Source organism: Pangasianodon hypophthalmus, chromosome 1 (genome assembly GCF_027358585.1).
Source record: "Pangasianodon hypophthalmus isolate fPanHyp1 chromosome 1, fPanHyp1.pri, whole genome shotgun sequence".
Lineage (NCBI taxonomy): Eukaryota > Metazoa > Chordata > Actinopteri > Siluriformes > Pangasiidae > Pangasianodon > Pangasianodon hypophthalmus.
The window spans coordinates 21,888,792-21,901,957 of NC_069710.1; the positions used below are offsets into that span (position 1 = coordinate 21,888,792).

Genomic DNA, 13,166 nt, shown 5'->3' on the forward strand with positions numbered 1-13,166 from the left:
CACAGTATGGTGATAAGACATCAGGTGATGAGTCACTTTTTCCCCAGACTTGCTGTGTGTGAGAAGGCACTAGCCAAATACCTTGAGAAAAAGAGAATAGCTTTTCCACGCTTCTACTTCATCTCTTCTGCAGACTTACTGGATATTCTCTCCAAAGGCAACCAGCCCAAAGAGGTACTGTTCTTGTACAAGAACAAACATAGCACACAGTTATTATAATAATGCATCCAGGACATCACTCCTAATCTTTCCTCTATTATTGAAATATGGGTTTCATGGACACATGTTATGGAGACAGCTTTTATGTTGAGTAGAACGGTCCTGTATTACATTTTGCCAATGTCTACCTGTAGCTTTGATTCAACTGTGTTAATTATAATTCAATAAAAAAAACAGTGTAAAGAGTTCCCCCTTTCTTCATCTGACCTTTATCTGTTTTGATTAAACTTTTTTGTTCATCACACTAATAATTAGAAGGGCATTATTTCTCACCAGAATATGATTACGATCAAAGAAAGACATTTTACACGGTTTGACTCTGACCCTGGTCAGCACTCTTTCTGAGCAGATCCTCCCACATACCTGCTAGCGTTTAGTTTCAGGCATTCAACCATATCGGGGTCAGAGTGCCTTGTCTTGCTCTCATTGTGCATTGATTATAATTAGATGTACCAGTATATCTGTATTTCCATCATTATGCATGCATCATTATATCCTTTCTTTGTCTTCTTTCGCTCTTGCACTACATGTATTACTGTAAGCAGTTTCTCTTGATCTGTTAAAAATGAGTCACTGCGCTGTATTATTTTGCTCAGGTCACCCATCATCTGGCTAAGCTGTTTGACAGTATTGCTGACCTGCAGTTCTGTCAGGATGAGTACAGGATGAAGGACTTGGTGGCTGTAGGAATGTTCAGCAGAGAGAGAGAATATGTACCTTTCCATTCACAGTGTGACTGTGTGGGTCCGGTAAGTCCTGCATCACCATGATGTGAAGTGGCCATGATTCAAAGTGTGCGTTAAAGATGTTTTTACTCTTTGTAGAGACAAGGGTTAATTGTGCTGGGTTAATTTTTGTTGGTATATTTTTTTTTCTGGAGGATTCTCATTCATTTTCATTATTATCCCCTAAGATTTCAGATATTTTATCTCTTTTTCTATCAATGGTAGTTATAATCAAAATGCTAAGGTGATTTCAGGTACTACTGTAATGTTCTTTGGCAGATACAGGTACTACTGTAATGTTCTTTGGCAGGTCGAGCTGTGGCTGACCAACCTTGAAGAGGCAATGAGAGAAGCAGTGAGGATGCACATAGCCGAGGCCGTAGCTCAGTACGAGGAGCGGCTGTGGGAGCAGTGGGTTCTGGAGCACCCGGCTCAGGTCACCCTCACTGCCTCTCAGATCTGGTGGTCTACTGATGTAGGACTTGCTTTTCAACGGCTGGTGGAGGGCTTTGACACAGCTCTGCGAGATTACAGCAAGAAACAGGTGATCTGATCTGGTGTAGGTTTTTGTTAATGAAATGTGTGAAATTGCTTATGCCTTGAGCAAAATGGTAGCTAATATGTTCAATTTCAATTTAATATTCAGTTTTATTTATGTAGCACTTTAACTATAGACACTGTCACAATGCAGCTTTTCAGAAATCCAGATGTAGATTTACATGTAGATATACATTAAATACTGTATCTTACATTACAGTTTACAGCGGTACAAGTAAAATCCAAAGTGTGTTGAGAGGATATTCAGTATGAGTATACTGTAAATAAGAGTCCTGGGATAGGCACAGGACAGTCTTTATGATTACAGCAGCAGTTCTTAGGTACAGTATTCAGGTGAGATTATCCACTGAATCAAGGGTGAATCTTGGGCCAGAGCTGTTTTTGGAAAGTGCAACAGTTTAGGGAATCAGCAAGTGCAGCAGGTGAGTCACAAGTGTATAAAGCTCGGAGCAAAAGAATATAGCCTTCAGTATCTACAGTATACAGTTAATTTACTGATTTTGTCCAACATTTTCTTAATTTGGATTCTTGATTTTATTATTAATGTTAATGAATTAGTTAAAGGATGCATAGTAATGTATGTATATCTGTACATATACCTACACCTCCATTTACATTTGGTAGACAATTGGCCAAACCAGTTGATTCAATACCAAACAGAAATTTAGTTCTAAATGGTACTCTTACCAAGTCATAATCATAATCTCTGACTCTTTTATTTTCCCCTCTCCCTAATATCTTTTGCAACAGTGCCACTTCCACGTTAGAGATAGAGTTGTTGTAAGGAGGGGGAGTTGATGGAAATTCTGCAAGCTGCAAAATGCTTTCTCATCCTCATTGTGATGAAGTGTGTAGTGCTGCTCCATGTAGACTGTAGTAAAGCAGTGAGGCAAGGAGCTTGCTGAGGCAGTGTCAGGAGCTGTCTGTCTGTAGCAGTACGTAAGGTTAGCATGTCCTTGCACAGCACAGCTTGCATAAACTAACTCTTTTGCTTCAAGCCCTTGATTGAAATCACTGTCAGACATCACAGTGATAAATGCAGCCCAAGCTGAACTGCTTTTACATCTAATATACAGGGGCTGGGGGTTGGAGATTACATCTCATTTGCCTGTAACAGAGATCCACAGTGTAGCCCCATAACCACACACACACACACACACACACACACACTTCCACACATTTATGTGCCTAAACATCTCTCTACACACACTCAGATAAATCCCTCCAAGAACATGCACAAACACATATACACAGTAACCCCCATGTTGATAAATGAGCTCCCTGCTCATTTGGCCTTCTGACTGGAATATATGACCTTGCTCCATAAATGTGGAGGGATTCCTCTGATGAGTGTGTGACCCTGAGTGCCTGTCGCTGCTGTTATTACTATCCACTTCTCTCTGGCATGTAAATTGATATAATTACTGTAAGCACAGGCCACAAAGCTCACTGTATGCTCACACAGCCCATTACTGTGCCCTCATAATCTTTGAAATATCTGCCCCACTTCTTCAGATTGCTCAACTAAACTCCTTGATAAACATGTTGTTGGGAGAGCTGAGTCCAGGGGACAGACAGAAGATCATGACTCTCTGTACCGTCGAAGTCCATGCCAGAGACGTAGTATTCAAACTCATTACACAAAAGGTTTGGTCATGTTTACAGTGGATCACTAGTAATGTTTAAGCAATGTGTATTTGTCAAGTAATATATTTAGATTTGTGTTGGTTTATGGTATATGATATAGAGTCAGCTGCAGAAGTATTGGCTCCCATGATAAAGATGGGGGAAAATTATAAATTCTAAAGTTATAAAAAAATTATTTGTGGTTAATTAATCTCACACCAAAAATATGACAGAATCCTAACCTTTAATTGACTGTATTCTAAGAAAATATTTAACACTTTTATTCAAAACATTTCAATCACTATTATTGCCACGGGCCAAACAAAATGATACAGAATAGCAATTAAATTAGGAAACCTAATTATTTGTGGAACCTATTACCTGGTCACGCTTACATCCTAATAGCACTCTAGATGAGTGCTTTATTAAAGACAGGTACAGTTGGAGGGTAAAGATGTTAAGCCTATAGATTAAATAGTCATAGACAGTGCTAGTATTAACTGTAAAACATAAATATGTGGTATACTACAAGTGCCTAAATAGAGTGATAAAGATTTGCCCTTTTCTAATTACATAAAGAATTACATAAGTTCTGACATTTTTTCATTAAACATTTTGCAATTAACTTATACATATTCCTTGGTTAGATTTTAAAACATAGAATATTTACAATGTGGTCATTTAAACAAAAATACTAACAAATAGGGTGGTCAAAAACGTTTGAATGGCAGTTTATAATAGTACCTAAAATATGATGACAATATACAAACAGAATTAATAATCAAAGTAGGAATTAGAAAAGGAATAATGATCACTCAAATTCACTACATGGCCAAAAGTGTGGACCTACCTCAAACTGGACTGGGATGTTTAAAAAGCACATATGGGTATGATGGTCCTGTGTCCACAAACTTTTGGCCATATACTGTAGTTTTACAAGGAGAATTTGGATGAGAATTTTTACAAGCTGTATGAGCAGATTTTGGCTGTGACTTAAGCATTGTCCTCCATTTTGTCCAGGTGAACAGTGCCAATTCTTTTGCCTGGCTTTCTCAGCTGCGTCACTATTGGGATGAAGAACAGAAGCACTGCTTTGCCAACATCTGTGATGCTCAGTTCCTATACTCCTATGAGTACCTGGGCAATACACCACGCCTGGTCATTACCCCTCTCACAGACAGGTACTGCTGCTTCTGGACATCCCTTAGCCCGTAGCCCTTAGCTACATGACTAATAATGTTTAATGTGAATGTCCAAAATTAGTCACATTGTGCTATTCATTGAGTGGTGATGCTATGTTCGTACACAGGTGCTATGTGACCTTAACCCAGTCTCTGCACCTGATGATGAGTGGAGCTCCAGCTGGCCCTGCTGGCACAGGCAAGACTGAAACCACTAAAGACCTGGGCAAGGCCCTTGGTGTGATGGTGTACGTCTTTAACTGCTCTGAACAGATGGACTACAAGGTAATGGCACTGTTAGTTGTTACACAAATAACTGCTCTTTTGGAATTATTCAGTATCGTGTCTGTTGTCAGTCTGTTCTGATCTGACATGTGTTTCAGTCCATAGGAAATATCTTTAAAGGACTGTCTCAGACTGGAACGTGGGGCTGCTTTGATGAATTTAACCGCATTGCTGTGGAGGTGCTATCAGTAGTGGCAGTGCAAGTGAAGACTATACAAGATGCCATTCGTCACAAAAGGAAGAGGTAGCAGGCTGCAGGCAATTGATCATGTTTCAGTCATTCTCATATTTCAGATACAGTGGTAAAATTATAGGTATTGTTTTGAAGGTTGTTCTTCTTGGATGAGGAGATGAGCTTGAAGCCCTCAGTTGGGATTTTTATTACCATGAACCCAGACTATGCTGGACGAACTGAGTTACCTGAGAATCTCAAAGCACTCTTTAGGTACAACAGTATCCTCAGATATAAACACAAAGATTTTAATTTGTTTTTAATATTGTATTTAATAGGTTTTTAAACAATGGAAATGAAATATATCCAATTTTGGCTGATTATTTAGCAGAATAGATTTATGATTTGAAAATGATTTATAAATATTTTTTCTATGAATATTACAAATATAAAAAAATGAAAATATTTTAGTGTCATCATTTCTATTCACAAATGCCTTGTTTCCTGAGAACTGATTTTTGTGAATGCCAAATGGGTTTGCAGGCCATGTGCCATGGTGGTTCCGGATTTGGAACTGATCTGTGAGATTATGCTGATGGCTGAGGGCTTTCTGAATGCAAGGCTCCTGGGCAGAAAGTTCATCACCCTGTACAACCTATGCAAGGAGCTGCTATCCAAGCAGGTACACTGAAATGCATATTGTCTTATTAATGAATGCCAATTAAGTATGTAAATGATAAATAGTGTAAATGTTGAGATTAGTAACACTGTTGTGGCATCACAATGAAAGTAACCATGATTTATTGCAATTACACAGAACCATTATGACTGGGGCTTGCGTGCCATCAAGTCTGTCCTGGTGGTTGCTGGTGCTCTTAAAAGGGAGGATAAGGCCAGACCGGAGGATCAGGTAATGTGCCTCTCTAAAATCGTAGTACTTTTGATAATTAAAATAGGAAAATAATTCAATAATTTCTGATTTGATTGTAATTGGTAAGCTTGTACATTGACACATGGTCCCTTACATGAACAGGTATTAATGCGTGCTCTGCGTGATTTCAACATGCCTAAAATCATCACTGAGGATGTCCCAGTGTTCCTGGGTTTAGTTAGTGACCTGTTTCCTGGTGTTGAGGTGCAGAGGCGAACTGATTCTGATTTTGAGCAGCTGGTTCGGCAGAGTGCCCTGGAGCTCAAACTCCAACCAGAGGATCCCTTTATCCTCAAGGTTAAACTTACAAACGTTTTATATCAATTCTGGGAAATATTTCAAATGAGTCATCCAGTTGTAAGGATGTGACCAGTTTAATACCAATGAGATATTGTAACTGACATTCTACTTAGCATTTGTATGTGTCTTTCATGGACAAACTTTATTGAAATGTCCTGGATACTCATTGTAGGTAGTTCAGCTTGAAGAACTTTTGAGTGTCCGTCATTCTGTATTTGTGGTGGGAAATGCTGGCACAGGGAAAAGCCAGGTAAATGTGTTGCTCATTAAAGCTTTTTCTGCTTACATTGTACATTTTTATCTTGAAGATTAGGCAAAACCGTTTTTCCTCCTGCTCTAAAGATTATTTATCAAAGCTGTTTAATAAAAAACCCTATCCCTGTTCTCTGACAGATCCTAAGAACTCTCTATAAAACTTACATCAACATGCAAAAGAAACCTGTGTGGAACGATCTGAACCCCAAGGCAATAAGTAGAGATGAACTTTTTGGTTTCATCCATCCCGGAACTCGGGAATGGAAAGATGGTAAATAGAAAAAAATTTGAGTTATAAGTTTTCCTTTATATTACAGTTTGTATTTTATGATGTAGAGGCTGAGGATTCATGCTGCAAAAGCTATGATTGATGGTGAACTGTTTCATGTGGCAGGCTTATTGTCATGCTTAATGCGTGAACAGGCCAATAACTCTCATCCTGGTCCTAAGTGGATTATTCTGGATGGAGATGTAGACCCCATGTGGATTGAGTCTCTCAACACTGTCATGGATGACAATAAGGTCTCCCTTTATTTGCTTATTGGCTTTCTAATAGATTTGCCTGTTCTTTGTGCATAACTATAACTACTAATTACAGAAATTTCGGTAAATTTCGGAAATTTTAGTAAGGCTATATTTCATGATGCTTAACCTAGAATTTATAACATTTTGAAAGTTCTGCTTTCTCTTCTGTCCAGGTGCTGACTTTGGCCAGTAATGAGAGGATACCACTGACCTCCTCGATGAGACTGGTGTTTGAGATCAGCCACCTGAGGAATGCAACACCTGCCACTGTGTCTCGAGCTGGCATCCTTTATGTCAACCCACAAGATCTCAGCTGGAACCTGTGTGTCATTTAAATGCTTGATTTCTTCATTATTATAATAATTAGTATATTGAAATTTATATGATTATTATAGCATGATTATGACCATGATTCCTATACTTTTTGCAGGTATGTAACCAGTTGGATTGACAGAAGGAAACACCAAACTGAGAAAGCCCACCTCACCATCCTATTTGACAAATATGTCTCCCGCTGCATAGAGCAAATGAGAAGCTCATTTAAGACCATCATCCCAATCCCAGAAAACAGCATGGTACAGGTAGAAAACACATAACCATTTACTCTCACTGTCCACTTAATTAGGAACACCTGTACACCTGATCATTTGTGCAATTATCTAGTCAGCCAATCAGTTGGCAGCAGTGCAAAACATAAAATCATGGTGATGATGTGGGCACAGGCATCAGTATTAATATCAGTCATTAAATGAAGTTCATATATTTTATGATTTTCTGTCTCTTTTTCCCTTGAGACTCTCTGCTTGTTGCTGGACTGTTTGCTCACTTCTGAGAATGTTCCAGCTGACTCTCCCCGTGAAGTATACGAGACCTACTTTGTGTTTGCCTGCATTTGGGCTTTTGGTGGCGCTACATATCAAGATCAGGTATGGCTGTTACCATTTCTATGAAATTATATGTTGTAACTGTTATATGTGTTGTAATTAATGTGTTGATTCAGGCTAACAAAAGCTTCAATGTTTTTGGCATTGTTGTGTCTATCATGTATGGCATATCAAATATGTAAGGAAGTTCCAAACCATGTATGAAAAATGGACATATTTCTTTGCAGCTGCGTGACGACAGAGCTGAGTTCAGTCAGTGGTGGACTAAAGAGATGAGAAGCATTAAGTTACCGGCACATGGCTCTGTATTTGATTACTACCTGGACCCCCAGACCAGACGCTTCTTACCGTGGACTGATAAAATACCATCTTTTCACATGGAACCAGACAAACCACTGCAGGTCATTGGAGTTATATCATATGGTACAAAAAGTATTTGAAGGCCAAGAAAAGTTTTTTTTCTTTCTGAAAGTCTTTTTTTTTATTCCTGAATAGCATGCTTTGAATAGTTTTCTTTGTCTACCAGCTTGACTCTTTGCTGAGAAAATTCACACCCACACAGCAAGCAGTTTTAATTTCACACAATAACAGGCTAATTTAGAGTACTTAGCACATTAGAGAGGGTCAGTGAGCAAAGTGAAAGACAACAGCAGTCCTAGCCATGAGGTTAGTCTGCTGTCAAATACAACAACTCAGTACTGGGTCTAATTACCAAACCATGTCACAGAGAGAACATTCTCTCTCTCTCTCTCTCTCTCTCTCTCTCTCTCTCTCTCCCTCTGTCTCTCTCATTCTCACCAGCTCTCTGTATCTAATCTTTTTTATTCTGAGTTGATCATGGTAGAATAATTCATTAGACAATCTACAGATTATTGTTGCATGTTTTAAATGGCCATGTTTTTATAATAAGTGAAATGGTGATAGCTATATAACAAAATTCTGTAGTAAAATGTTTCAAAGTGTCTTCAGTTATTTTAACTAATTAACAATTAGGCAAGCTCCCATACAATAATATATATTTACTGTGTTAGTTAATCTGTGCCATGATTTGTATATTGAGTTCAGGCAGTGCTGGTCCCTACAGCAGAGACGGTGCGGTTACAGTACTTCATGCGCTTGTTACTGGAAAGCGCTCAGCCTCTGATGCTGGTTGGGGGAGTGGGCACAGGAAAAACAGCTATGGTCAAAGACTTGTTGGCCACACTACCGGAAACTTTTGTATCTGCTAGCGTGCCTCTCCATCACTACAGCACATCCTCTTCACTACAGAGTGAGTCCTGTCTTTTCTCTTCAGGGCATTTTAGGCCCTCTTTAAACAGGTAGCACAATGCCTCCTGTTGGCCTGTAACAGGAATTTCCATTTGTTTGTTTAAAACACCATCTGCCTTTTGACAAAATGTTTTTCCTATCAGTTAAGATATTTGAATGGGCAAGAGAGAGCTTCTTGCACCTAGAGCACCTAGGTCTGGACATAAAATTCTAGTTAATGCTTTAAAGCACACTGACTTCAGTAAAAGTACTGCTACTATGGTATTAATTCAATTGAGTAAAGGTTAAAGTAGTGATCATGAAAATTACTCAAGTAAGAGTAATTACGTCTTCTGGTGTAAAACTACTTGAGTGATTACTTTACAAATTACTTGTAATGTCCGAGGAATATATTTTTTTAACTAACCACGTGAGCTAATCCTGAAGCTAACACCAACTCTACTATCAACAGTATAAAAATATAAGGTAACGTTAGTTGGCTAGCTAAATTAGCCGAATGCTGTTGAGTTTTCAGTGGCTAGCTAGGTTCCTGAGCTAGGTATCTAGATCATGTTAATTCATGCATGTTTCTACCTACATTGTTATCTAGAAAGATGCCCCTTACACATTATCCTGAGCATTACCTAAAAGCTGTAGCAGCACTATACTGTATATCTATATATTTAACACAACAGGCAACTGCAATAAATTGGGGCAGGGATGCTCATCTATCTCCACTGTATCAGACATCATTGCTGCTGACTAAGCATTTGGCACCTGAAGACTTTTGGCAGGAAATGGCTTTATTTTGATTGAGTCTCGAATTAAATTAATTAAAATTTGTACATATTGTCTTTTAATTGGCACACAGTCTTCAGGGTTAATAAAAGTCAAAGTAAAAGTCACAAAACTTTTATTTAATTGTACTTAAAAAAAGTACCATTACAGCAAATAACGTAACTAAGTACTATAATGAGAGTGCATGTAGTTCATTATTTTCGACCCCTGCTAATTCGTAGATTTCAGTGATTACCATGTGTTGAAAAATAATTGTATTATTTCCTCCATTTTCAGAGATGTTGGAGAGGCCTTTGGAGAAGAAAGCAGGCAGGAAGTATGCTCCTCCAGGGAATAAGAGACTCATCTACTTTGTTGATGATATGAATATGACAGCCACAGACAGTTATGGCACAGTTCAGCCTCACACGCTCATACGCCAGCATTTGGACTATAAACACTGGTTAGGAAAAATATGTGTAGTTGTATATGACATTTTGTTAATGTAAAGTACAGATTCATATTCAGGCTATGTTGTTACTTATCTAGGTATGACAGTCAGAAGCTGTCTCTGAAAGAGATACACAAGACCCAGTATATAGCCTGTTTGAATCCACAAGCAGGCAGTTACACAATCAATCCCAGACTACAGGTACAGTATCCCGAACTTGTGCATTCCTTTTCTTTCTTTTTTTTTTAAATCTCTTTAAAAGTCCCTACTATTATTTTAAACAATAGGACATTTAATTAATAAGTAATAAGTAAATGTTACAAGCAAAATCAAAGTAAATAATAAAACATACTTTGAACATATTTGTAATATGTGAAATTTCTTGATAGACAATATCTGATTTAAATCTCTTGCAGAGGCATTTCTCAGTTTTAGCAGTGAACAACCCCACCCGTGAAGCTTTGAGCTCTATCTACAGCTCCATTCTCAGCCTACACATTCAAAGCCTGCCATTCAACATGGCTGTGGCCAGGAGTGTCCCCTCTGTGGTACAAGCAGCCATTGCTCTACATGACAGAGTGATCCACCATTTCCTCCCCTCTGCTAACAAGTTCCACCACCTCTTCAGCCAGTGGGACCTCTCCCAACTCTTCCAGGTGAGAAGAGTACATGCATAAACCATTTGTTTATACACTCACAGAGCACTTTATTAGGAACACCTACTCATTCATATAATTATCTAATCAGCCAACTGTGTGGCAGCAGTGCAATGCATAAAATAATGCAGATACAGGCCAGCAGCTTCGGTAATGTTCACATCAACCATCAGAATGGAGAAAAAATGTGATCTCAGTGATTTTGACCGTGGCATGATTATTGGTGCCAGACGGGCTGGTTTGAGTATTTCTATAACTGCTGCTCTCCTGGGATTTTCTTGCCCAACAGTCTATAGAGTTTACTCAGAATGGTGCAATAAAGAAACAACATCCAGTGAGCAGCAATTCTGTGGACAGAAACGCCTTGTTGATGAGAGAGGACAACGGAGAATGGCTAGACTGGTTCAAGCTGACAGAAAGGCTAGTGTAACTCATATAACCACTCTGTACAATTGTGGTGACAAAGCTGGACCAGAATCTCAAAGGAATATTTCCAACATCTTGTGGAATCCATTGAGTCTATTTTGAGAGCAAAGGGAGACCCTACCTAGTGTTAGTATAGTGTTCCTAATAAAGTGCTCGGTGAGTGTAAGTACCAATGTAGCTATCAAAGCACAGCCTCTTAACAACATACAGAAGGCATCAAGAAATTAAGGTGGCTTCCCTGTTTTGGACAACTCTGTGTTCTTTTCTGCTAGCCTGTATATGTGTGATTCCAGGGCCTATTGCTATCTAGACCTGAGTGTGTAAGGCATGGCTCTGACCTGGTCCAACTGTGGGTGCATGAGTCCAAGAGAGTATATTCTGACCGGATGGCTGACACTGCTGACCTGCAGCTTTTCCACAGGCTCCAGACAGAAGTTGTTCAGCAAGTGTTTGAGGTAAGTAAAATGAGTACATACAGTACATACATGACTTCTTACAGTATATATGTATTTTTTAATCAGCATCTTTTATAAATGAGCATATACTGCAGTAATTCCTGTATTTTATCATTTTGTAAACCTGCTGTTAGAAGCAGCTTGTGCTGCAGGAACCGCTGATATACCTACACAGCAGCAAGGGGGCCATGGAGCCTTGCTATAGTCCTGTAGAGGGATGGGAGCAGTTGAGGAGCACCCTGACAGCTGCCCTGGACACCTACAACCAGCTTCATTCCACCATGAATCTCGTGTTGTTCCAAGAAGCTATGCAACATGTGTAAGTGTTTTGGGAGCAGACTTGCCTGCCGTCTACTGCAGCGAATCATGCTAAATTTATTCTGATGAATATTAGTTTCCTTCGATGTGGATCTATATAAGAGTATAAGGTTTTTTTCCCACTGCATATTCCAAAACATGAACTGGCCCGAACACAAAGCAGCAATACCTCTTGTTCTAGATCTGGTTCATTTTCTCCCAACAGGACAGACGGCTTGAAACACTGTGACTATAGTACAAGTAATTTCATTGTGGTGCATAACAGCACCGTTGTTAGTTTAACATGGAATAAACATTACTATTAATTTTATTCCTGTTTCTGATTGGTTGCAGTGAAATTAATGTAATCAGTGGGTTTTTAAATTTTGTCAGTGATAACACCAAGATGGAATTAAAGCTATTTTAATTTCAACCCATTGTTGCGGGTGCCACAGTGGTGCAGTGCATAGCTGCCTCACAGCTCCAGGGTCTTGGGTTTGATCCTGAGCTTAGGTTGCTGTTTGTGTAGAATTTCTCATGCTCTTCCTGTGCTTGTGTGGGTTTTCTTTGGGTTCTCAGGTTCCCTCCCACTGACCAAAAACATGCAGGCATGTGGATTGGCTAGGCTAAATTGGCCATAGGTGTAAATCTGTGTGTGAGTGGTGCCCTGCGATGGACTGGCATCCCATCCAGAGTGAATTATCCTGCCTTGTGACCAGTTGTTGCAGGGATACGCTCCGAATTCACTGTGATCTTAATAGGATAAAGTGTTTACCAAAATGAATGAACAAATGAATGAAAGAATGAGCCCATCGTTAATGAAACTATGACAAACACCTTAATGCTATTGCTACCTCATATGACAGAAAAACAAAAGTAATATTTGAAAAAATTCATGTTTGTCTGTGTGTATAGTGTCACACGTGTGACATGGTATTAGTAGCCAGTCAACAGTAAACAGTGTTGATAACCCACTTTCAGTACCATTATGTCTGGTAGATTCCAATCTTCAATCTCAAGTATAAAACTAGAACCTTTAGTCGTGGACCAAAGTAAAAAGGATTATTTCTGTGCCAAAAGTTCCAGTACATGAAAAGTTTCACAACATTTCAGTCTAAATATATGTGCATCATACATCAAAATACATATACCATAAAGTCTACTTAAGTATAATTAGTTCAATTTTAGAACAATT

General features: G+C 38.9%; 1 protein-coding gene across 1 annotated transcript in view; it reads left to right on the plus strand.

Moving 5' to 3' along the window:
• The window catches only part of LOC113542626 (dynein axonemal heavy chain 11), a 54,355-nt gene that overhangs the window by 14,484 nt on the left and 26,705 nt on the right, over positions 1 to 13,166 (plus strand). Inside the window, exons 28-51 of the mRNA XM_053233805.1 lie at positions 48 to 174; positions 816 to 968; positions 1,255 to 1,488; positions 3,018 to 3,149; positions 4,149 to 4,309; positions 4,438 to 4,594; positions 4,693 to 4,838; positions 4,923 to 5,039; positions 5,310 to 5,448; positions 5,584 to 5,676; positions 5,800 to 5,994; positions 6,170 to 6,247; positions 6,391 to 6,523; positions 6,647 to 6,774; positions 6,951 to 7,099; positions 7,208 to 7,358; positions 7,572 to 7,703; positions 7,889 to 8,062; positions 8,727 to 8,931; positions 9,984 to 10,149; positions 10,236 to 10,338; positions 10,554 to 10,793; positions 11,513 to 11,674; positions 11,809 to 11,993. Coding sequence (XP_053089780.1) covers positions 48 to 174; positions 816 to 968; positions 1,255 to 1,488; positions 3,018 to 3,149; positions 4,149 to 4,309; positions 4,438 to 4,594; positions 4,693 to 4,838; positions 4,923 to 5,039; positions 5,310 to 5,448; positions 5,584 to 5,676; positions 5,800 to 5,994; positions 6,170 to 6,247; positions 6,391 to 6,523; positions 6,647 to 6,774; positions 6,951 to 7,099; positions 7,208 to 7,358; positions 7,572 to 7,703; positions 7,889 to 8,062; positions 8,727 to 8,931; positions 9,984 to 10,149; positions 10,236 to 10,338; positions 10,554 to 10,793; positions 11,513 to 11,674; positions 11,809 to 11,993 — 3,660 coding nt within the window. The remainder of the gene's footprint in view (positions 1 to 47; positions 175 to 815; positions 969 to 1,254; positions 1,489 to 3,017; positions 3,150 to 4,148; positions 4,310 to 4,437; positions 4,595 to 4,692; positions 4,839 to 4,922; positions 5,040 to 5,309; positions 5,449 to 5,583; positions 5,677 to 5,799; positions 5,995 to 6,169; positions 6,248 to 6,390; positions 6,524 to 6,646; positions 6,775 to 6,950; positions 7,100 to 7,207; positions 7,359 to 7,571; positions 7,704 to 7,888; positions 8,063 to 8,726; positions 8,932 to 9,983; positions 10,150 to 10,235; positions 10,339 to 10,553; positions 10,794 to 11,512; positions 11,675 to 11,808; positions 11,994 to 13,166) is intronic.